The following is a 25,498-nucleotide window of genomic DNA, read 5'->3' on the forward strand; positions in this document are numbered from 1 at the left end:
ACTTTTTAACCCTTTGTCCAATCAAGACCAAATTTGGACAGAATGTGTATGAGCGTGTTTGATAATTAGCAAAGTTGCTGTAGTTACATGAGAGTTATTGCAATTTAATCATAGAAATTACCTAAAATTGCTCTTGTCCTATCAATAACTTTTTAAGCATTTGTCCAATCATCACAAAATTTGGTGAACATGTGAATGGGCATATTACGTCAGAGAAGCCAAATCCCTGTTATTGCCCTTTAATTATCAACAAGTATGTAGCACAAATTTTTACTCAGGTGAACAATATAGGGCCATCTTGGCCCTCTTGTTTTAAAAAAGGGGTGAGAAAGAGGAACCGCTGGTGTCATTGCGCAAAAACATTTGAAATATTTATATGTTCTCATGAATATTTGTTAAAGGCCCAACATTTCTGCTAGAATTATTGCTGTTATGTCCTATGGTCAACTGAGAACAACCAACAAGCATATGCATCTGCTTACCATGCTGCTGCTCATTATATCCTAGTGACAGATTGTTTTGATCGAATCGTGTTGTATGATTTTTTAATGAGTATTTTGTTACATTTCAGAACTACAAGGTGTATCTCGAAGGTCTTGTATAGGTTTCCTGTCTTATATGGAGCACCTTAGATACTGTGAAGTAAGTTATTTAATCTTTCAATGACTTTTAGTGTTAATGTTGACAAATATTGGTACTTGATGGTACAAAGCACAACACTAACAAAATAAATAGATAAAAAATATGTTCAATTTTGATCGTAGAACCATAATAAATTGCTACAAATGTCTAATTGTTATGTCTCCTGACGAGACAATATACATATGTAGGTTTTACTTTTGACAATGGTTGCATTGATGGCTCTGCAAAGCCTTGTGCGGACAGTAAATTTTTATGCCCCCGAAGGTGGGCATATTAAAATCGCACCGTCCGTCCGTCCGGCTCTGTAACTTTCCCTTGTATGGACAGATTTTAAAATAAATTGCCAAATGTGTTCCACATACCTAGACGACGTGTCGCATGCAAAACCCATGTCCCTACCTCAAAGGTCAAGGTCACACTTAGTGTTTATTCACAATGGAGTGCTGCATATAAGGACATAGAGTATAGGTTGTCGTGTCCGGGCTGTAACTTTCTCTTGAATGGACAGATTTTAAAATAACTTGCCACATGTGTTCCACATACCAAGACGTCGTGTCACGTGCAAGACCCGTGTCCCTACCTCAAAGGTCAATGTCACACTTAGTGTTTATTCACAATGGAGTGCTGCATATAAGGACATAGAGTATAGGTTGTCGTGTCCGGGCTGTAACTTTCTCTTGTATGGACAGATTTTAAAATAACTTGCCACATGTGTTCCACATACCAAGACGTCGTGACGTGTGCAAGACCCGTGTCTCTACCACAAAGGTCAATGTCACACTTAGTGTTTATTCACAATGGAGTGCTGCATATAAGGACAGAGTATAGGTTGTCATGTCTGGGCTGTAACTTTCTCTTGTATGGACAGATTTTAAAATAATTTGCCACATGTGTTCCACATACAAGACGACGTGTCGCGTGCAAGACCCGTGTCCTTACCTCAAAGATCAAGGTCACACTTAGTGCTTATTCACAATGGAGTGCTGCATATAAGGACATAGAGTATAGGTTGTCGTGTCCGGGCTGTAACTTTCCCTTGTATGGACAGATTTTAAAATAAATTGCCAAATTTGTTCCACATACCAAGATGACGTGTCGCGTGCAAAACCCGTGTCCCTACCTCAAAGGTCAAGGTCACACTTAGTGTTTATTCACAATGGAGTGCTGCATATAAGGACATAGAGTATAGGTTGTCGTGTCCGGGCTGTAACTTCCCATTGTATGGACAAATTTTAAAATAACTTGCCACATGTGTTCCACATACCAAGGCGACGTGTCGCGTGCAAGACCCGTGTCCCTTCCTCAAAGGTCAAGGTCACACTTAGTGTTTATTCACAATGGAGTGCTGCATATAAGGACATAGAGTATAGGTTGTCATGTCCGGGCTGTAACTTTCCCTTGTATGGACAGATTTTAAAATAACTTGCCACATGTGTTCCACATACCAAGACGACTTGTCGCGTGCAAGACCCATGTCCCTACCTCAAAGGTCAAGGTCACACTTAGTGTTTATTCACAATGAGTGCTGCATATAAGGACATAGAGTATAGGTTGTCGTGTCCGGGCTGTAACTTTCTCCTGTATGGACAGATTTTAAAATGACTTGCCACATGTGTACCACATACCAAGATGACGTGTCGCGTGCAAGACCCGTGTCCCTACCTCTAAGGTGAAAGATACACTAAGTGTTTATTCACAAGGGAATTCTGAATATAAGGACATAACAGTGTAGGTTGTCAAGTATGGGTGGTATTTTTTATGTTCAGAGGCAATTTAAAATAACTTGCCATATGTATTTGACACGTAAAGGCAAGATCAACTTTTCATATACAGACCTTGTTCGTAGGTCAATGTCACATTCGGGGGCATTCGTCACATACTGTGACAGCTCTTGTTTATCCAATCATGATATAACTTGTTGACAGTGTTTATGGGCATAATGTCTCAGTCAAACTTGATCATAGTGTAAGTATCCTTTTTAATTCAAGGGTTGTTGGCCCTTTTTACGTTAAAAAATAGTAGCTTATGTCTTGTGCAGACAATATCTAAGTTCAGTTGTGGGGTTAATTGCTGCAGTTACCATAGAAATATGCCCCATATACAATATCATGTTTATGAAAAATAGTTGGCTCATATCTTGTGCAGAAAATTACTTCTGATAAGTAACTTCTATCCAATCATGAGGAAACTTGGTGACAGGGATAGTCAATATAATGTGTCGGTCTTTTTTTATTGTGTGGTAAATTATGTCAGAAACACAATAGTTATACCCCTTTTACATTAAAAAATAGAAGGCTTATGTCTTGTGCAGAAAATTACTCAAGTAATTTTATCAAATCATGGTGAGTCTTTGTGACAGTGTTTATAGACATAATGTCTGTCAGCTTTGATTTTTAGGTAAATACCTTTTGTAACTTGGTGGTTATGCCCCTTTTACATTAACTACAGCTGGCTTACTTTTTGTTAAATTGTATGATAATATTAATCAGACAAAATTTAGCTCCCTTGACATTTAAATTGGTATAACAAGTAATTTGATTAAACAGGTAACACACAGGTAAACAGGATGCATGTTCTTGTAAATTTGAGTGTCAATTGAAATGTTTAAATACAACATTGTACATGAAAACATTTTGAGGGCACAGGGCATTTGTTTGACATCTCAATGGTTAATACATGGCCATTTTTTAAACACTAGACAAGATTATCATGAAGTTATCATGAAATTATTTATATTCTGGTCCTCAGGTTTATGTTGATGAAAAGAGGAGGGCATATTGTATAAAATATCAAATAAAAAAGTCATATTGACTCAAATGAAATTATTGACCTTGTGAAAAGTACATTTTAGGAATGTTGATTGTAATTTGCATTTACAGAGGATAAAATTGAAAATCCACCTGTAATGTCTTGTTCTCTGATGTTTTATTGGACACACTGATAAAAACTAAGGCATTTGTTTATTATAAATTGTGATGCATTTCAGGTAGGTTGGAATCTGAAAAATCCCAAATACCCAATCTGGTTGATAGGAAGTGAGACCCATCTGACTGTGCTCTTTTCCAAGGTAAGGACATACAATATCTGATAAAAAAAATGGAATAGCTCACACCGCTTAAAATCCATCAAGTAGATTACAACCACCAAATGTTCATTTAGTATCAAAAACAACTTCCAAATCTCCATTATAGCTTCGTTATAGCTTGGTTTTACTCAGTGACTAAATGGTAATTAGAAGCTTACTTATGTGCACTGGCTAATAAAAATGCATTTGCTGGGCATTTCCCACTAAACACTTAGAAAGTTAGCATTTTTTTGGTCTTTTAAACAATAACTCTTAGACGGGCTGCTCCCAGCTTTATGACTTAATTCTTTAGACACAAATAAACACTCCCCATAACTTGCTGTAGCTTCTCCAAACTCGGTATATATATGTCATGGTTAGTACTTGACCCCTATCGATCGTTTAGCGTCAGGTTCCGATTTCAAAACCTACCTACACAGCAAGAAACAAAAAGGTTCCATTGAAAAACAGTTCTTAATCTCTTTACACTATAAAGAAAGCACATGTACATTTGAAGATCATAACTCTAGAAATCTAAAGTTCTTACTGTATGTGCTATATTTATTGACTCCAATCATTGCTATTCTAATTATTCTATTCTAGGGAAACATATTTAGATTTTGTTTAATGTTTTTGTTTCATTTTGAAGGCCGAATATTATTATCATATTATTCTTAGAAAGTGTATTCAAATTACTCTTATTCCAGTTTAGGCATATAATTAATAGAACAAATGTTTGTTTCAATGTAAAATAGCAATATATTTCACCTTGTGGACACCGAAAGAGAATATTTCACTCATGACTACGCCACTCGTGACTACGCCACTCGTGAAATATATCTTTTGATGCTCACACAGTGAAATATATTTCAATCTTACACTGAAAAAATAATTGTAAATTTTGCAAAGAATGTTAAATATATACTTATTCCAACCCATATTTTTCAGGACACTAACCTGATCATCAATGAAACAGCTCAGTCTGTAGCACGGAAAATATTCCAGAGGTTTGATCCAGAAGGTATAGCAAACTTCTTCAGTACACTAAGAAAATATTCAAGGTCTTGTCATAACAAAGACTTACTTATAAGTAGGCCAGAAAAAAAGTTCTTTGTTTCCACTAACATCTCAAAAAAATAGGGTACGTAGACAGACATTTTTTTTCTTAGTTTTTTTTGAGAACCGGCATTCTGTTTCAAACCAACCTATATCAGGGTATGTTTCTATTGTAGAATGTTTTTAATATAAAGTGGTTCACATTTTTAAGGACTTTTCGGGAAAAAATCCACACTATGGTCAAAATAATGTAGGGTCAGGAGGAATATATAGGGTCGTTTGGGTAAGTGGAAAAAAATAAAATAAATAATTTAACACCCAAGTTGAAGTGTCTAGAATGACTGGTTATTATACACTTTTTGATTGAAGATCAGGTGTTGATTTTGTAGTACGTAAAATGTGATTTTCATTTCAAAAGTATTTTCTATTTTTACTTTATATGTACATTGTATAGGGAAAATTATTGATTATGAATAACCTGAGGAATAACGTGAGGGCTGGATAAATGATCAAAGAACAACCATAAAGATATTATGTTTAACATTTCAATGGAGACATTGTCTTGCAGGTAATGGTTTCATAGCAACAGTCTTGTTAGGAGATCTTCTAGAAGCCCTGGATCTGGTCTCAGAGAAGGAGTAGTAAGTGTTGATCATAGTTTTAATGTAAAATGTATGTAATATCTTAAATATATACATATATAGTTATTACTACACCCACAGACTGAGTTATTGAAATTATGCAGGAGCATTTTAGTGTATAATTCCATTACAAGGGTAGTGGGTGGCTGTATTGTACCATGTTGTCAAGGACTGAAAGGTTAAGGCCACCCACTTGGTATTGGTCGGATATGGGAGTAAATAAACAGAAAAAAACTAAGGAAACCCACTGACAAAGTTGTTTCATACATATTACCTCCAATCTCTGTTGTTTGTTTTGCATTTCATTAATTCTGGCTGAAGGCAGACTCTTTTTAATCACTGTACATGAAACATACATTTGTGACAAAGTTATAGATCAGGCCATGCCAGATTGATTCTTCGTTAAGCTTCATAGGGTGGGGAGGTTTTCAACCTTTGGAATGAGCCAAAATGTAAATAAAGCAAAGAAATATGATGTTCTAGTACTTAATGTAATTATTAAGATAAATACATTTTGAAAGAAGTAATGCGGGATATCATATACATGAAGAATTCAATTTTCCATTAATATTGACTTGTACCGTAAAATGATGCATCCTTTGTGATTTTTATTAGTGAAGTTTTCTATCAAGGGCATCTGTTGTTAAGAGAGTAGGGATTTAACTAAAGAGTTAAGTAAGAGTGCTGCACCCTTCACTTTTCTGGTAGCAATCTCCTGCCCTCATTGACACCAGCATTGGCACCCTTCTGCCTTCATAGAATTAAGTATTAAAGAGTTTCCAATAGTTCTTTTTTTAATTAAGACTTAAACACTGATTTTAAATTCATTCAGACTGTAGACATTTGAAGTTGACACTTAATATTACTCTATTACACACAATTCCTAACATTTTCTGTTAATTCATATAATTAATTAATATATTCATTATGTTCCAGCTTCTTCCCAGCCAATTTCAAGCTTAGCACCCTGGTATTCATAAATCATGTTAAGTCATTTCCTAACTTATCTTAAGTTTCTCACTTGACATATGCTGTGATAACTTAATTATATCTAAACTATTTTATTTTCTATAATTATATGTAATCTACATTCTTTCATGTTAAAGTCACTTGTACTTTTCTTTTAATCTGACTACGGACATTTTAAGAAATCTACTAAAGTTAAGAAATTACTTAAGATGTTTTATGCAGACTCACAGGCCCAGTCCTTTTTGTGCTGCACCCTGTCCTTTGTGTTATGTTCCCTGACCTTTTTAAAAGTCACTGGAACCCTAGAGGATATTAGTTTACCTCTTTTGCATTTTTTTCTGCCAGATAGTGGAAGTCTGAAGCTAGCGCTAAACAAAGAATCAATTTGGTATAGCCTTTTAAATAATTGAAATAATGGTGCAAAGCACAGTTCTGGAGGGAATCTTTTGAAACAATGACTTTGAATTGCATTGATAACTCATTCATATTTGTTTTACATTTATAGAAATTAATTATGCCCCCCTTCGAAGAAGAGGGGTTTATTGCTTTGCACAGGCATGTCGGTATGTCGGTCGGTCGGTCGGTCCGTCGGTAGACCAAAGTTTGAGTGATAACTCAACAATTCCTGGACGTATGGTCATCAAACTTCACATGAAGGTTGGGCCTGACCAGTAGATGACCCCTATTGATTTTGGGGGTCATCGGGTCAAAGGTCAAGGTCACAGTGACCTTTAATGGTAAAATAATTTTAAAGCTTGTCCGAGTGATAACTCAACAATGCCTGCACCCATGGCCCTCAAACTGGACATGGAGGTTGTGCCTGACCAGTAGATGACCCCTATTGCTTTTGGGGGTCATGAGGCCAAAGGTCAAGGTCACAGTGACCTTGAATGGTAAAAGGTTGTCCAAGTGATAACGTGACAATGCCTGCACCCATGGCCCTCAGACTTGACTTTGCGGTTGGGCCTGACCAGTAGCTGACCCCTATTGTTTTTGGGGCTCAATGGGCCAAAGGTCAAGGTCACAGTGACCTTGAATGGTAAAAGGTTGTCCGATTGATAACTCAACAATGCCTGCACCCATGGCCCTCAAACTTGACTTGGAGAATTGGCCTGACCAGTAGCTGACCCCTATTGTTTTTGGGGCTCAATGGGCCAAAGGTCAAGGTCACAGTGACCTTAAATGGTAAAAGGTTGTCCGATTGATAACTCAACAATGCCTGCACCCATGGCCCTCAAACTTGACTTGGAGAATTGGCCTGACCAGGAGATAACCCCTATGGTTTTTGGGGGTCATCTGGCCAAAGGTCAAGGTCACAGTGACCTGGAATGGTAAAAGTTTGTCCGATTGATAACTCGACAATGCCTGCACCCATGGCCCTCAAACTTGACTTTGCGGTTGGGCCTGGCCAGAAGATGGTCCCTATTGATTTAAGGGGTCATTGGGCCAAAGGTCAAGGTCACAGTGACCTGGAATGGTAAAAGGTTATTCGAGTGATAACTTGACAATGGCTGCACCCATGGTCCTCAAACTTGATTTGGAGGTTGAGCCTGGCCAGAAGATTGTCCCTATTAATTTCAGGGGTCATTGGGCCAAAGGTCAAAGTCACAGTGACCTTGAATGATAAAAGGTTGTCCAAGTGATAACTCAACAATGCCTGCACCCATGGCCCTCAAACTTGACATGGAGGTTGGGCCTGACCAGTTGATGACCCTTATTGATTTTAGGGGTCAAAGGTCAAGGTCACAGTGACTTTGAAAGCAAACTCGACAATTCTTGGACCTATGATTAACAAACTTGACATGAAGGTTTGGCCTGCCCAGTAGATGACCCCTATCGACTTTGGGGGTCATCAGGCCATGGTCAATGTCACAGTAACCTTTAACACAAAAAAGTTAACAAATCTTCCCCCACTGATATCTCAACAATGCCAGAACCTATGATCATTAAACTTGACATGGATGTTAAGCCTGACCAGTAGATCACCCTTATTGACTTTAGGATTCATAGAGCCAAAGGTCAATGTCACAGTGATCTTGACTTGAATGGTAAAAGGTTGTCCGAGTGATAACTCAACAATGCCTGAACCCATGGCCTTCAAACTTGACTTGGAGTTGCATCTGACTTGTAGATGACCCCTTATGATTTAGGGGTCATCGGGTCAAAGGTCAAGGTCACAGTGACCTTGAACGAAAAAAACTTGTCTTGTGATAACTTGACAATGCCTGCACCCATGGCCCTCAAACTTGACATTTAGGTTTCTGATGACCAGCTGATGACTCTGGATTTTGAGTTTATAGACTCAAAGGTCATGACAGTCATAACACACTTTATCCTCACACTTTAATGGTCATAATCTTAAAACAGCAACAAATCAGCTGTCATTTCGGTCCATGCATATTTCATTCAATTGTCCATATAATCCTGACAACATGGCGCTCAGGGGGGGGGGGGGGGGCATATTGTTTGACAAACATCTCTTGTTTAAATTTTATTGTGAGTATGAAGACAAAATTCATGGTTGAGTCTGCTTTCTGGGTAAAAACCAGTACTGTTGTCCATATGTTAAATTGAATATTCACCTGTTGTTTCTCGAACTCAAGATGTTGGGTTAGAGATTAACACCTATACAACTAATGGACTATAACCCTCATTCCTCTTTTCAGCGTGGATATTATGGTAAGCAAACTGGATGCAGAGAGTCTTGGGATCATAACACAGAACAGTTTCTTTGAAGAGTTTTACCCAGGGGAGACAACACCTTTGATTCCGAAACGCTTCAAACTCTACCATTACAATGGCATAGCCAGGTCATGCTTGGGCAATACGGTGGGTATTGGGTAGATAATTGGTAAGCAATACTTGCCAGTTGTTGTACCTAGTATGTCTAAATACATGATTTAACAAAGCTTTATTTTTCGACAGAAAGATTCTGAAATTACCAGCATGGAAACTTCATTTGGATATTGGACTATTCATTGTATACGAAAACAAATCTTTGATATGTACATAATACCAGTACATGTATGTTTATTGATAAATGAGCCCCTTAATGTCTACATATTGTCATAATACACAGTATTTTTTATTTGAAAACTGGTTCGCGAAACACTCTTATAATAATAGTATTGCATTTGACACTTTATTGTTCAAAGTCAGGATCAAGTTCTCTTTTTATATGCTTTCCGATCAGTGAGATGAAATTTATATTTCATTGTTTCAAACATATTTTGCACTGTTTTGAATTTTTGCCTTCTTTCTGTTTAAACGTCAGCACAATATCAGTGATGTCATTTCTGAAATGGTGTTATGTGAGCATACAACTTGACTTTTGATTCCAATTTAAGGCATATAATAAAAAGAAAAAATGTTTGTTCAATGTAAGATAGCAATATATCTCACCACTCATGAAATCTAACTTTTGGTTCTCAACAAGTGAAATATATTACTATCTTACACTGAAACACACAATTATCTGTTAATAATGATCAGTTAATCACATTTCTACAAAATAAATAATCAGATATACAAACTATTATTTCAGGTTCAGTACGCAGAGGGTGAGGCAGTCCTTCACGATGAGATAGAGGTCCAACTGGTCACTGATACTTCGCCCATAAAACTCTGCCTTCTTACTAAGTGGCCTACCATTGAATTGCAGTGGAAAAATGATCACATACCCTCAATGAACTAGGATATGGGGGAACTAGCTAGGATCATATTATATATTTAATGAATAAGGATTTTCATCTTTAACTTCAGAAATACAATTATGTTGAAAATGAATTTTAGAAGAACTTAATCTAGTGTAAATAGTAGCACCTCCACCTGCTGACAAAGAAGCTAACTGTTGACTTAGAGTTGATGAATGAAACATATGAATATATACCTTCAGCGAACTTACACATATGGTAGTACCTCTCATTAAACAATAGTGGCATATACATGTATATTTCACAGATCTAGGAACAAATTGGCCTATTGTTGAACTAAGGTAGAAACCTGAGCATAAACCTTATAAGGGGATATACATGTACTCATGTATTCTATAGAACTAGGAGATTATAATAGGCATTGTGTATTTCCCTGAAGTAAGAACATGTATTTTTGTTGAATACACCAAAGATAAACAAATTTAAATGGCAATTTATTGAATTGAATTGTAAATATGATCATAAACCTTCATTTTACTAGGACATAAGACTGAGTTTTTCGTCTATACTAGGATAAAAATACACATGCAGATTTCATGACTACTTCACTATTCCAAATATATAAACTTTTTGATTATGATATAAAACTATACCTTCTTCCAAAGTGGACTACTATGGAATTGAAGTGGACTATGAATGACTATAAATGAGTACATTCTAGTATTCATTTGTGTGAAGATAACATATCGCGGGCCTATTTGTCAATGAACTGCATTGAAAACCATACCTCTTGTATTTTGGAACAAAATATAAATGGTAAAAACTTCTATCAAAAATGACCACATCCACGCTCACTGAACACGGATATAAACTATATAGTTTATTGGACTTGGCGATTTTGCCTTTCTTTGCGGTGTTCTTGTTCTATTTTTGTTGTAAAATCAATTTTTTTGTAATTAATGCTCTTTTAGTGTTATATAAATTTAATGTTTCATACATTTTAAAATTGTTGTTTTCTGAATAAAACGATGGCAGTACACGGTGTCTGTTTGTCAAATAGATTCATAATGATAAGGTGACATCATGTGCTTGTTCATGCACTTATTTCGACATCTATCAAACATCAAGGTCACACGTATTATGACTTTAGAATCTATCTCGCTATATATATATATATATATATATATATATATATAATAGCAGAAAGAAACATGGTTTGACGGCCATATTTAGGCTTGTGGTAGAACCCCTGTGTTCAAAGAAAAACAACCCGGAAGAATTATAGCCTTGGATGTCGCATTCGTCGGATGCAGATGTTCAAAATCTAATCTGCGTCCACTCAATATTCTCTTTAGTCTTTGTAGACATTGCAAAATTGTTAACGTTAAACTTTACAGACCATACCTGACAATGGACGAGATTGACAACCGCTGGGCGCTCTCTTTTATACTATGATATATAACCTTAAAAGACATTTCCTGCCCTACTGTCTATTAGAAAGAAACTCGAAACGTACGTTTTATACTTCAAAATCACTCTGATTGTACAATGTATTTCATGTTTCAACGTACAGATTGTTAAAGAAACATCACAAGTACGCCAGTGAAGCTTGTCAAACGATCACCCCAGACGCCTGTGTTGTCATGACGTCCAACTTGCACGTGCACCTGGTCACCAACGGCCAGCTTCATGGCAACCGTCACGCTTCCTTGCTCTTTGTTACCTCCCATTCCGTTTGCATATGCAGCACCGATTTCAACGCCTGTTACGAGCAAATTTAACTTACAAATTAATTGGAATATTTAAGAAAGTGACACTCTAATTAAAAATCAATGCATAGCATTTATAACCAACATCAATTTTGACGGATAAACCTTTAACTTTTTACTACATAATGCATTTATGGAAAATATCAATTACTGATAACAAAATTGTAACCGTGTATTTGATAGCAGAAATTATTAAATGATTGGTGAATGCTTAAATATTTACTGTGGTCTACTATAGTTTCACAAGGTAGAAATACCATATATGTTCGTTTCTTATTAATTCTTCAAATTAAACTCGATATCCTTCATGAAAACCATTGTTTTCGACATTTACTCATACTTTTTGGAATATTAAAACAATATTATTAATTGTGGTAAATCTTATCTGGGAGTAATCTGTAAATATTGGTTGTATCAGAAACAGCCTAACTTCTTAACATTTGATAATCATTACATGTAGAATGCTACATAACCATTGTTTTTGTTTGAAACTTCGCAGTACTGTTAAACTGAATTTAAGTTGAGTACCAGACTGACATATACCATGCATACATCTCATCTAGAAGACTATTTCTTTCTGAAGAACCAACTATGATCCAAAGAAACATCTTTCACTGCTACACAAACAATTTCATATTGTGATATATTTAACTTCCATCAGTAATTCTTATTGACTTTTACGAAAACAAAAAATCCGGAACTGGCCGTTTTTCATAATGATGGCGTGCATCTCCGCCCCTTGACCTTCAAGACACATGACTGAGGTGGAGAACAGGTACGTCCCGGACATGGTCGCTGTGAACTCCCCTGTTTGTGAGTTGTAGCCACCACCTGTATAGTGAATAGTAAAAGAGAGGTTGCGAAACAAAACGCATAGTTGTACATGTGTCTACAGGTACATGCAACAGTTGTAGTTGAGTGTAATAGTCGTAGGCAAAATCTTGCTTTGAACTTGTAAGTGTAGTCGTACAGATACTCACTTAAAGCGACAGTCCGCAAAAGTAACCGTATTTCAAAAGTTTTTAATAAGTTCCACATTGTTTCAGACCGACTGAACCGCAATTATTTTTTTTAAAAATCGCTTTAATAACTTAGATTTAACAAATTGAAAATTGCCGAAAGTTGCTATTTTTAGACGGCAAAAGAGAAAGTAGGTCTACGGTTTTTCCGACTACTCTTGGGGGCGATACTATTTCCCGGTCCCGGTCTCATCCGGTCCCGGTCTCCTCCGGTCTCTGTTTTATAGTAGCTATCGGGCGTGATCAAAAAGGTGTTAATGACCGCGGGGGGTAATAGGATTACAAAAGATTACAGTTGATTAAAACATTAGATATTTGATGATAATTATGTCACTATTTATTTCAAATTTTATATCAATAAAACATAAAATAAATTTAGGCAAAGATAAAAAAATGAAATATGCACATGTACTGAAATTAATGTCATGAATAACAAACACATTGAGTGTGTGTTTTTTTCATATTAAATTCAGTTATAAGTATACTATTGATAATAGTAATACAAAAAATAACAATGCTTGACTACATGTAAATCAGATATGAGTCGGATATGCAAACATGGAATTTTTCAATTGTAATCATTTATGCTTAAAAATTTTTATGTCGGGGGGGGGGGGGGGTAAACATAAAAGGAAGAACAATAACATAACATAACATAATTTAAAAGGTGCAATTCTAAGTTACTTCATACTCTAGGCGTCCTCAATCTTTTATGCAAAAAACATGAGCATTTGTACTGCATCGCATCTTTCTCTACACCTTTAACACGAATTGCATAAATAGTGTATACCTATAACAAATTGCATAAATTAAGACATAATGTTTATATATAATAATAATGTTTACGCATTTTGTTACATATAAAAACAAATAAGATTGTCAAAATCGTGTTATAAACATCAGCAACACAATCCGTTGCATGGGGCCATAAGTTATGAACCGGGAATTATGAGACCGGATGAGACCGGATTTTACGAGGAGAGACCGGGAAATAGTATCGCCCTGCGCATGCGCAAGAACTTTGGAATCCCACTGTTTTTTCTATTTATATAACCGTTAACTCTCGGGGGGCCGATAGTTAAGAAGAAATATTGAAAATGACACGAAAAACTCATTTCTAGGTCGATTTGAACCAAAATTTTTTTGGATTCGTCAGTCAGGAATGCTTATCAACACATAGATGATTTTTTTTTTATTTCATGGCTAATTTGCCCGATTTGCGGACTGTCGCTTTAAATTGCGTTGTTCGTGCTTCTGTACATTCCATTTTAAACGATGAATTCGAGTCAAGCGAGTTTGACCCAACGGGGTTCGAATGTAAAGCCTGTTTTATATGTTTGATAACACAATTCTCCCACCCCAGATAAGTAGATCAAAATATTTTGCCATGCTTGAAATTCTTTTCTCCCACCTCAGATAAGTAGATCCAAAATGTTGACCATGCTAGAAATACTTTTCCCTATTCAGTTAAACCAAATTAAGTAAAAATGTATTTTTTTGCTGGAACTCTTTTGTGCTTAGTGCCACAAGACAAGGTTTCCGTGGTGCTACAGACGAGTCTTCAACAAGGGAGGTAATTACAATGTGTCGACTAATAAAAGGGAGTTCCATACGGGCATTTTATCTTCGCCCGTGGGCAAGATAAGAATTTCTAGCATGGTTAAATTATTGAATATACTTATCTGAGGTGAGAAAAAATTATAATCACGAATTCCTCTCTGCTCGCAACACATGACTTTAAATAAACTGCCGTGAATAAACACTTATGCTTTTCCTGTACTGCTTTGTCGATTTAATATCTTGACCTTCTTGTGTATGCATCCAAGTACATAGAATCGTACTGACTTGCGATTTAGATAGTATCATCGAAATACAATTAGCATAAACTAACACATCATCAAAACCTCAACTCCTCAAGCATAAATAGGAAAGTATACATGACCTGTATACATAAGTTTAAACAATGTGCATGTTTCGTCTGTTACTGTAGTTGGATGCAATGTATAGATAATGAACCAAACAGCAACTTTCACGCTTGAGGCTTTAAAGGGGCTAGACTAGTTGAATCTTACTTACTGATGTATCAAATCGACACATTTACACTTTAACGGGGAGATTAAGTCCCCGGGGGTAATAACATTTTGTCACCTTAGTGCTTTAACTCAATAACTGCATATAGAAATAGAAGCAGATATTGAGTTCTTGCACTAAGGTGACGATTTATATTTCAAATGCCATGTTTAAAATTTGAGTTATTTGGGTTTGGCCAATGTTTCTTGTATGCTTCTTTGTTTCTTTAATTTTAATTGGGTTTTCATCAAACAAGCAAAAAGTAATGCAGGACATTTGCAATATGTGCCAACCTTTCTTCTTCTGGTGTCTTGGAGTATTTCAAATGCAGATGAATGAGCCATCGGAAAGGATTATTACAATTTATTTACCATAGGCATTTTGTCCGATACCTGGCAACTGTGAGATTCACGAACATTCTCAAGTATTGACTCAGTTGACCGCACTGAGTTTCACCAAAAAATCAAAGAAACGTGAAAGAAACTTTGACTACACCCAAGCCAGAACTGAAGCATGGCATTTACAAAATTTATCCAGGGGACTTAATCTCCAGGTTTAAGTGTATTTCAGGGGCAGATAAACGAGTTATCGGAAAGGACAATACCACGTTAATCCCACTATGTTTTTAAAAAAAGTTTCTGTTCTCATAAACAGATATGATTTAAACTGGGAAACCATAACGCGCTTTTTTAAAGGGGTAAACCGAGATGAGACAGCAACATGACTGTTGCTTTCATTTTAATGATATAATATCGGCCTCAAACTAGCTCGCATTAACAGTTATAGGCTTGTTTTGAGGAAATCCTGTATTTGCCGATTTTTGGACCATCTGGTGTTTAGACCCTTCAGGATCGTTAATATCCATTTGTTGTTAGATCACTTTAATACCGACCGGAGACTGTTTGTCATATTTCGGTCTGTATAGAGTGAGTTGCGATGTACTGCCGTCGTAACTTGGCTGCAATTTGTTCAAGCTTTTTTATAGTCTTTTTATAGTTTGGGCGTGCCTTGGCAATGCAACATCCAGACAATAATTGCATAGTTTTACTAGAAATGACATTCACAATTTGTACCGATACTCAAGGAAAACGCTCCACAAACATACCTTGTATGATATGAGAGTGGACTGAACAAGTGTGATTAAAATGAGTTCGTTGTACTAAGTATCTAATCATAACCATGAGTGTAATTTGTTTGTTTGTTTACCTCAACGTCTAAGACATTAAGCCGGTAGCAAATCATAAAAATTTGGTGCAATCTTGATTGAAAAGCATTTCACAGCTTTGTATGAGCATTCCCTACAAACACATAATATAAGCATTAAATATGGAAATAAACAATATTTAATATAAAAAATGGCTCACGTGAGATGAAGCTGATTGAAACGTCAGTTAAGCATGGAAAACGTCATCATATGGATCGAAACAAATGGTGTTTACATAGAGGACAATATTTTTTTCAGTGTCAGATCGCAATATATTTCAACCTCCAGGGCACCAAAAGCTATGTTTCACGAGTGGCGTATACTTTTGGTGTTCACGAGGTGAAATATTTTGCAATCTGACTGTAAAACTAGCATTTATTTCCCCATTTTTATTTGCTATGTATCTAAATGACTTAGAAGAAACTTTAATCATGAAAGGCCATGATGGCATTGATATTGGTATGTTAAAACTATATCTCATTTTATATGCAGATGATATATGTATTTTTTCTGAAACGGAAAAGGAACTTCAAACTAGTCTATTCATACTTGAAGAATATTGTAATAGATGGAAGCTAAAAGTAAATGTCAGTAAAACTAAAATCATGATATTTAAAAAAGGAGGGCGGAGATTAGGTAACATTATGTTTACTTATAACACTGAAGAAATTGAAATTGTTCATAAATTCAATTATTTGGGAATTCTGTTTACCACAGGTGGATCTTTTAATACGGCCTTTGAAAGTATAGCTGGTCAAGCCATGAAAGCAATTTACACGATGAAATCATATCTTGTTAAATTCCCATACAATTCTGTAAGTCACAGATAAGATTTATTTGATAAACTTATCGACCCAGTGATATGTTATGGTAGTGAAATCTGGGGATATTCAAATGCACCAGTCTTAGAGAGATTATACCTTAGATTGTATAAGCATTTACTTTGAGTCAAATTGCAGACGCAAAATGTCTTTGTTTATGGTGAACTGGGCAAGATGGCATGTAAAAATAGAACTATGTACAATGTCATTAGATACTGGACTAAGATTATATGTACATCGGATATTAAGTATGCTAAACTTGTATATAATATGATGTTAAATGACCTAGATATATATCCAAATAAGCCATCTTGGGCAAAGCATGTTAGAAACATATTACAACGATTAGGACTTAACGATGCTTGGATATTCCAGACCGTAGGAAATGTAAATTTGTTTTTATATCATGTTAAACAAAGAATAAGTGATCAATATAAGCAAGAATGGAATGCAGATATAGAAAGTTCAAGTAGAGCATTAACGTATAGACTGTTTGCTGATTTTAAATTTCAACCATATTTAGATATTGTTTGCAATGAAAAGTATAGAATCTCACTAACTAAATTACGTGTTTCGTCACATAGACTTTGTATAGAAACAGGTCGATGGAACAAACCTACACCTATACCAGTTAATGAAAGAGTCTGTTTATTTTGTAACTCTTTAGAAGATGAATTTCACTTTATTTTCGAATGTGAATGTTTCATAGAACTAAGACAAACACTAATAAACAGATATTACCGTACCAACTCTAATGTTATAAAGTTCAAAGATTTATTACAATCAGAAAGTTGTGTTGTTTTGAAAAAATTAGCAACATTTTGTCATAAAGCATTTGCTGCAAGAAATTTACTTTTTTTACAATTAGTAATATATATATATATATATATATATATATATATATATATATATATATATATATATATATATATATATATATATATATATGTGTGTGTGTGTGTGTGTGTGTGTGTGTGTGTGTGTGTGTGTGTTCATTTATTGTATTGCAAGTTACTCTCCTTTTGCTGTATCTTACTACATGTACATACTACTCATCGCTAACCATATGAATGTACTAACCATTGTATTTGTACACATGTATACTGTACTCATGGGCTTATGCCTACTGTATATGTTTTCCCAATAAACTTATATAATGTTATGTATAAAATTTATGAAAATGAAACGCCTTCACAAATACTTATAGGAATTTGTAAGAGTGCGTTTTTATTTACTGTCAGTGTACATTGGATTGACAAAACATTAACTGATATGGCGAAACCGACATAATGTCGCAGAGGAGAGGAAGGGGGAATGTTATGTCTTCGGGTATGACCCAAGATTTGCATATGGTTAATTTTCGATAGAATTAAATGTCAAGGAAGCCGAAACTGAGAAATGACCCGTGCTTTAAGTATAAGTATCGACAATAGATTTATCAAATAAGATTTGGTGTTGATAATAATCTACGATGCGTTTGGAAAACTCACGAAGTGGTATACATATGATTCAAATTATTACTCCATTAACTAGTGTTATAATGTGAGATTACCAAGGTTGAGAAGCTCGTCATCGAAGACGATTTTCTGGTTGATATGGTAGTTCCTTGCGGCCCCGGATAAAGTGGCATGAAAGGCGACAGTCTCGTCATCCAGGGCGAACCTCTTTCCTACATAAAATGCAATATTTGTTGCAAATTGTATTCCCTGTGAAGATTTGAATATTGTGTTTGGTGATGGACAGGTGAACTTTGCACCTATATCCACATACATGTGTAACTTTATCTTTTGTGCATAGTTAATCAAATGAACAAAATCAATCCTTAGGACAAGAATTCTAAGAACACTTTTTTAACTAACGTTTTGATTACCGAACGGTGGATAATTCTAGCGTATGTTTACTGGTTTAATGAACATGATAGTACACTGGCAAGAATAGCATAAGAAAACTACCTTTCCTTGGTGTAATACTCTTGCCTCCTTGGACATGTTTTTGTTTCCCAAATCCGTGTGGTATATTGTTATGGTGTTCGTCAACTATGTCTTCATCTGAAGGAGTAACAGTCTCGATTGCAAAAATAGTCAACGTTTGTAATTTCAGTTACAACTTTAAATTACTTTAGCGTGCATTTTTATTGTTTTCGCCAAAACAAGTTTAATATTTTGAAAGAAATGCAAAAACTAAGCAGGACCTAGTAGTTTTCCGCATATGTACCATCCTCGGCACCCAGTGTACTATACTCTATGTGATCATATAGGTTATGATACGCTGGGGTGCCGAGGAGGCATATGTACAACCATTTACTGAATGCAATCATTGTAGATTATTCCTAGATAGGCCATTGCAATTGACAGTCAGGGGCAAATGTTTATTCTTTTGTCCTTTTCATACTTCTCAATAGATAGGTAAAACTATTTATAACATAAAAAGGTCATACATCAAAGCTATTCCGACTGGTATATAAATGGAAACGGTATAATGGTGTCGATATCAGCTCAAAGCAGTGCGAACTTAAATAGATTAATATGTCAAATGTGGCCCAGATAAGGACTGAGCATGCTTAAAACTTCCAAATGCAACATTGAAAGATAAGGATCCACATAGATCAATGTAACACCTTCTTGTCTACATTACCGTGCATTTGTGGATCCGCCAACTTTAGCTTCCCAAATCCATGTGGTATACCATTGTGGTGCGCATCGACAAGGTCCTCATCTGAATACAACAACTGAGTTTTGTTACCATTAAAGGTATCCCAGGCGCAAGTATCTTAGTTTTTTGAATGCCCGGTGACCCCATATTATTTTGTATCATTTGGAAGGGAATGATGTTGCTTAACAGATTAATTCAACAGTCAAAGTAGAAACATAACGTTAGAAAATACAAGTATTGTATACGCATACAATTTTAGGGCCATCGTGGATTCTTAAGCAATCTGCAAGAGATATTTGGTAAGAAATTGATAATCTTATATATTGGTCATATGGCCTCCTCTGGTTTAAATTACAAATTTAGGCGATAGTTTTTATTTAATTGGTAAAGGTTCCGTTGCTCGTAAGTTGTCGTTATTACATGTATAGAAACAGAATAATGTTATTACCACGTTCAGCTTGTTGCCAGTTGCCAATGTTTATGTGATGTTGGTCAACAATGTCCTCAGAGTCACTGTCCACATTTTTCTGGAAGCTGTTTATTACGATTTCTTCCTTTTCTTCCTCCTTGGACCTCAGAAGTTGTATTTCTCGTTCCAGTTCATATATCCTTTTATCCTGCTTAGAAATGTGTTCCCTCTGTAGCTGACCTATATATATATGTGTGTGTGTGTGTAAAATCATTGAGAGCTTTAAATACACAATGCATTTTAACAAAAAAGCTCAGCCCAGAAAAATCCATGTGGATATATTAATTTTTTAATCAATAAAACTTAATTCGCAAGTAATGTGAATGACAGGGTTTATGTTTAAACTCTTGCCTACTTATATTGTTTCTGCATTTTTTATGTAAATATACTGGTCTGTGTTTTCGTTTATCAGAACAAAAATTAAATAAATGTACTGCGTTTTGGGGTCTCTGAGTGTGCGCAGTGATACGAAATTGTACCTATTAAATGGTTAAATTGTTAGAAAACTAGTCTGAAACATAACAGGAATTGTACTGATGTAGTTATCAATAACATTATAGCAATTATTAAATGAATTATATAAGATGCCCAATCAGGCATCAAATGTCAGCATAATTGTCATAAGTATAAGTATAAGTATATGTCATAGTTCATTTTTGGGATGTACAGAAGCTGGAGCGAGTCGCTGCGAAGCCAAAAAGCACCAAAACATGATAATATTAAAAATAATCAAATTGTTCATATTTAGATCATTATATTGATTACCTAGATATGCTTGCATAGTACAGGAATATACTGGGATGACCTCGTTAAGTTTGTTATTCATAATGATCAACGGAGGAATGCACTTTTTTGTACTGAATTTGCTTAATTTGTTGTCTTTTCTAAAAAGCATATTAAAGGAAAAAACGTGAATGCTTCACTTCTACATGTAATTGAATATTGTCACATCAGTATTTAAATTGTGAGGTTGAATAATTGCCAATTCGATTTGATAGCTTTTTACAATTCTGGTTTATGGCAAAAACTTCAACTGCCTCCAGACCATCGCTTAATTTGATGCCACTGAAAACTGAAAGACCAATGCCAGTAGCCACAAATGCCTGTTAAAAGGTTGACGAGTCATAGCCAAACGTATCCGAAACTAGAGACACCTCTCTTATTGACCCCAAACATTGCACAAAGATCAACCTATCGTCATTAGTAAATATTGGAATCACTGCAAACAGCTCAGCCTCACACTTGCCCCTTTTGATTTATCCATAAGTACAAATACCATTCGATTCTCTGATCTAAACGCCACTTAAGCCGTATTGAAGACATTTTTCATTTACGTGTCGCCCTTGTATATGCGCTCGTATAAGGACACACACAATGGAATTTCGAATAAGTGTTAAGTGAAGTATTATTGAAATGTCAATCAAATAAAATGTTATGAAATGTGCGACTTTACCTTCCTTTTCTAAAGCCTCAAGCCTGTTGATTATATCTACCAAATAACCATCAGACATTCCTTGTGAAGGCTGCTGCCACAGAAAACAAACGCAAACAAAATACCACAAACGAGCCATCGTTAATTAGTTTCAAGATTCTCTGTGATTATAACTTAAATTAGAAGTCTTACGAAAATGTCGACCAGTGTAAGATAAGCAGCCGCTTACGAGATGTTTATCACTTGTATAACGTATTGACCAAAGATAAAAGGAAACATTCGTCATTATCAATGCATTTAACTCTCATTATAACATATACATTATTTGCGATACAAATCTTACGCTTCTTCATTACTTTGACATTATTTTATTAACTTCAGAAACGTACACCACATTCAACCATATTTTTTTTTTATCTTTTTAAGCTTTTCATTGACTATCAAATGTATAAATCTGACAATATCACGATCTTTACGATATATTATCTCAATCATTTATAAGGTCATAACAAACTACGAAAAAGAGCGAACGTCAGTCTGTCAGTCTAAAAGCAAAATTTGAACAGTAATAAAGAGATTTGGACCTTGCTGAACATATAAGTTTTGTCTCCGGCAACATTTGCACCAATTTTTATTTGCATATCTTAAACGGTTCCTGGGCCCCGTTTTACTAACGGACTTACGTAAGCGTAACTCCAATATTTCCGTAAGTTTTTGCGTACGCACAATTTTTCAGCGTAACTGCGTTCTACTAAATAGTTCGTACGTACGTATGCACGTAAGTTTTTACGTAAAACTACGTTAGAAAAAGCATCCGTAAGTTTGTTATGAAAAACGTAAATATGGCCGACGGATGAAATCCCCGACATCGTCAACCCCATAATTTTCGCGATAGAGTAGATTTGTTAATAATTTGAACGATAGTGAGGTAAAACTAAAGTACAGGCTATCCAGACAGCCAATAATTGATTTGCACGACCTCACTCAAGACGACATTAAACCAAATAACATGCGAATTCATGCCATTCCAGCGATGACAAAGGTAAAAAATGTTTATATTTGATGAGATAAAATCTGATGGTACAGTAATCGTTTCAATAGCTCGTTTCTATAGCATGAATTAAGTTCTTTCACGATAGCCTCCTTTTCTCAGATCTGACCTTCACCTTGGATGTGTCAACGCTTGAAACTGTTGTTTTACAAACTTTCACATAACTTGCTTTTCCAACTGATTTGAAAACAAAAGCATCGGAGGAGCACATCGTAGATATTAAATCATGGTTTAAACGTGTATTGAAAGACTGTGGATTGTTTGTATCAACGTAATGTGAAATTAAAATTTTTATCCGAATATTCTCTCTATCCGGATGAAAGGAAACGAGGTTTTGAGATTTAAAAAAAAAAGTTGTTTGTAATAGTGTTTGTGCTTTATTTCTTTTGGGTGTCATTTAATCCCCAATATGTGATATTGCATGACATTCATTTATTTGCAACTTATAATCTACAAACTGAAATGTGCTGTGTACTGGAAATATTATAGTCTCGGCTCTTGCCGCAATGGCACATAGCCTGTCATAGGTAAACATCATTTTACCGGTAATTGATACAAATGGAGTCACTCAGGTAGGGTTTTCGCTTATTATTGCGCTTTTCTTCCAAAAACTTTGTTGCTACACAAGCGTTGTTGCCTTGATTACTTCCAACCTCTTCTGTAATCAACCTCATATTCTCCTTTCATTCCAAATTCTACCGTTTTATTTTAAAAATGCATACGATGATACATTAATACAAACATTTAATGCCGGGAAGGAAACGCAACGATGTCATTTAGTTTAGTTTGCAGTATGATGTCATTTGGCTAAAATTTAATGTGGTTATCAGGTAAGCTATCGATAAGCATAAAACTTGTTGTTTTTTCAGTGTAAGATTGCAATATAAATCATCTTGTGACAACAAAAGGTAAATATTACACTTGTAGAAAGCCACTCGTGAAACATTTCTTTTGGTGCTGACTCGGTGGAACTTATTGAATGTCTTTAACTGAAACAAACAATACTGTATGTCTAGTTCAAAATTTGATAAATACATATTACCTTCATTTTATATATGTATTTTTCAAAAAGAAGTGTAATTTTATATCAAATTGTTTGGTTCTTTGTTGTACCGGAAGCTCCTCATAACACCGCAGTTCTTGGCGAAAGGGGAATTCTAAAGTGAGGGTGGACTTGTTCATGGCATCTCCAGAAGCTCTGTATGTGTATGATACTATCAGTTTGGAAAGTAAGTAAAAATTTATGTTGATCATTTAATGATTTCAATTAATTTATTTTTTGGTGTTGCATGAAAATGAAATTTTAAAGATGTATCAAACTTTTTTTAACAGACATTCGAAATATATATATATAAATTTAATATGTGATATGGGATCTTGAAAAATCCTATACATTTTCCTACTAATTATGTTCTTTCTCGTCAAGAAAAGATAGGCTCTAAGCATGGGCAGTGTAATTGTTAATCATAAATATTTCATAGAAAATATTAATTTAAGTTAATATAAATAGCCTGGATGGGTTCCACTTTGAAGTTGTGGATACTGTTTTGTGAGCAACAATGGCGATGTTTATGTGCACATTCCATTGTCTTCTTTCAGTAATGTATTCAACTTTATGACAGGCTTACTAAATAGTTGTTATACCTATAAAAGCAAAGCCAATTTAGACAATTAGGAACATTCTTATTCATGAAATGAATTAAATAACTTTTTTCAGTTAAGAATTGACATACAGTCTTTCAATGAATTACATTAAAACTTGTGGAATAGTCAAGCAGGCTATTTTTATGTTCAACAGGTTTTTTTTTATAAACCATTCCTGTTCAATGTAACTAAATCATAATGGAAAGCTAGTTAGCAAGTCTTTTGAATAATATAATTTTGCTGCTCTCTTGAAATTTTGTACCAATAGTTTTAATTCTTATGTAATGTAGTGGAATTGCGTTATAAACATCCAAATAGTAAAATATCCTATAAAAATATATTTCTTTGATAAAATTCTTTAGTTCACCTGGAAGCATATTAAAGAAAGCCATAAGGCATTTCATCTGTAATATGTTATTTTCCAATGAACATTTTTTTCTATATTTAAACAACATCATTTATTTTGAAACAGATGCCTTCATAAAACAGGAGGATTTTGCTGCACAACATTATTGTGCATTGATGGAGGGGTGCAGTTTGATAAACAGATTCAAGTTGCACCAGGAAATGCACCACCATACTTGCGGCCATTTGACCCCAATGCCCAGAGGGCAAGAGCAGCCCTCATAGCCAGATTTCAATATAAATACCCTGGATGTGTTAGTTATCCAAAACAATTATTATTTAAACATTTTTTGTTATTTTTGTCTTCACAAGTGTCAAAATGCTTACCATTTCATTTTTAATGAACTTTTGGTTATTAAATACTGTTATTTTTTTCTTTTATAAATATTTTGAACAATTTCAACTGTTTAAATTGTAATGAAGAGACATTAAAGGTTCTTTTTTTAAACATTAGTAACTTAAAAAATATTTTGATTTTGTAATCTGTTGAATGATGTTTCTCTTACGGTATTTATGTAATGTGATTTTTGTTCTGATTTCTTGTCCACTTGTGAATTTATTAATTTGATATGTTTATATACAGTAAAATACTTATGGACATAAGGTATATGTTTGGTTTATAAACTGTCTTGTTTCCCAAGTCAACATTACTGAGTGTTGATGTGGAAAATCACAAAAGTAGTTTAGGATTGAATCAAAGATCTCATAGTTTGTAGGCAGGTAATGTTCCTCAGTATATGGTAAACAACAAAAACTCATAATACTGTCAAGGGTAGTGGTTGCACTTAGTTTGTTTTGCATTGATGATGGCACCATTTTTGCAGTATGTATTGAAGTAAAAGCAATCAAGAGGAATACAATGTTATTCTAGGGATTTTATTAATTATTCAATACAAAATAGAAAGTGTGCATCTCAATATCTCAATAACATGAAGTG

At 34.9% G+C, this 25,498-nt stretch overlaps 2 protein-coding genes across 3 annotated transcripts in view; one reads left to right on the plus strand and one right to left on the minus strand.

Annotated features, from left to right (window-relative positions):
* The window catches only part of LOC128232936 (ubiquitin carboxyl-terminal hydrolase MINDY-3-like), a 24,349-nt gene extending 13,282 nt beyond the window's left edge, over positions 1-11,067 (plus strand). Inside the window, exons 7-12 of the mRNA XM_052946748.1 lie at positions 572-642; positions 3,629-3,709; positions 4,655-4,727; positions 5,331-5,403; positions 9,039-9,201; positions 9,917-11,067. Coding sequence (XP_052802708.1) covers positions 572-642; positions 3,629-3,709; positions 4,655-4,727; positions 5,331-5,403; positions 9,039-9,201; positions 9,917-10,066 — 611 coding nt within the window. The 3' untranslated portion in view covers positions 10,067-11,067. The remainder of the gene's footprint in view (positions 1-571; positions 643-3,628; positions 3,710-4,654; positions 4,728-5,330; positions 5,404-9,038; positions 9,202-9,916) is intronic.
* LOC128232946 (uncharacterized) lies at positions 9,270-21,671 on the minus strand. 2 transcript variants are annotated; one of them, XM_052946766.1, is made up of 8 exons: positions 21,483-21,671; positions 20,009-20,209; positions 19,543-19,623; positions 18,861-18,956; positions 18,461-18,577; positions 12,500-12,625; positions 11,597-11,787; positions 9,270-9,668 (listed from the first exon to the last, which is right to left on the minus strand). In XM_052946766.1, the coding sequence occupies exons 1-7, from the start codon at positions 21,598-21,600 to the stop codon at positions 11,603-11,605; spliced, it is 924 nt and encodes a 307-aa protein (XP_052802726.1). In that variant the 5' UTR covers positions 21,601-21,671; the 3' UTR covers positions 9,270-9,668; positions 11,597-11,602. The 2 variants fall into 2 exon arrangements, with proteins under 2 accessions (XP_052802726.1, XP_052802717.1); XM_052946757.1 differs by lacking the exon at positions 9,270-9,668 and having other exon boundaries at positions 11,531-11,787; positions 21,483-21,670.
* Between the last annotated feature and the right edge of the window lie 3,827 nt (positions 21,672-25,498).

The sequence above is a fragment of the Mya arenaria genome, chromosome 1 (genome assembly GCF_026914265.1).
Source record: "Mya arenaria isolate MELC-2E11 chromosome 1, ASM2691426v1".
NCBI lineage: Eukaryota > Metazoa > Mollusca > Bivalvia > Myida > Myidae > Mya > Mya arenaria.

What these genes read in the sequence shown, in the direction of transcription:
- LOC128232946 (XM_052946766.1), bottom strand. Translation starts at nt 21,600, where the DNA reads ATGGCTCGTTTGTGGTATTTTGTTTGCGTTTGTTTTCTGTGGCAGCAG. An exon ending in CTGGCAACAAGCTGAACGTG is followed by an intron (nt 19,624 to 20,008) that starts GTAATAACATTA and finishes TGTTGTATTCAG; the next exon opens with ATGAGGACCTTGTCGATGCG. An exon ending in GGCGGATCCACAAATGCACG is followed by an intron (nt 18,957 to 19,542) that starts GTAATGTAGACA and finishes TTACTCCTTCAG; the next exon opens with ATGAAGACATAGTTGACGAA.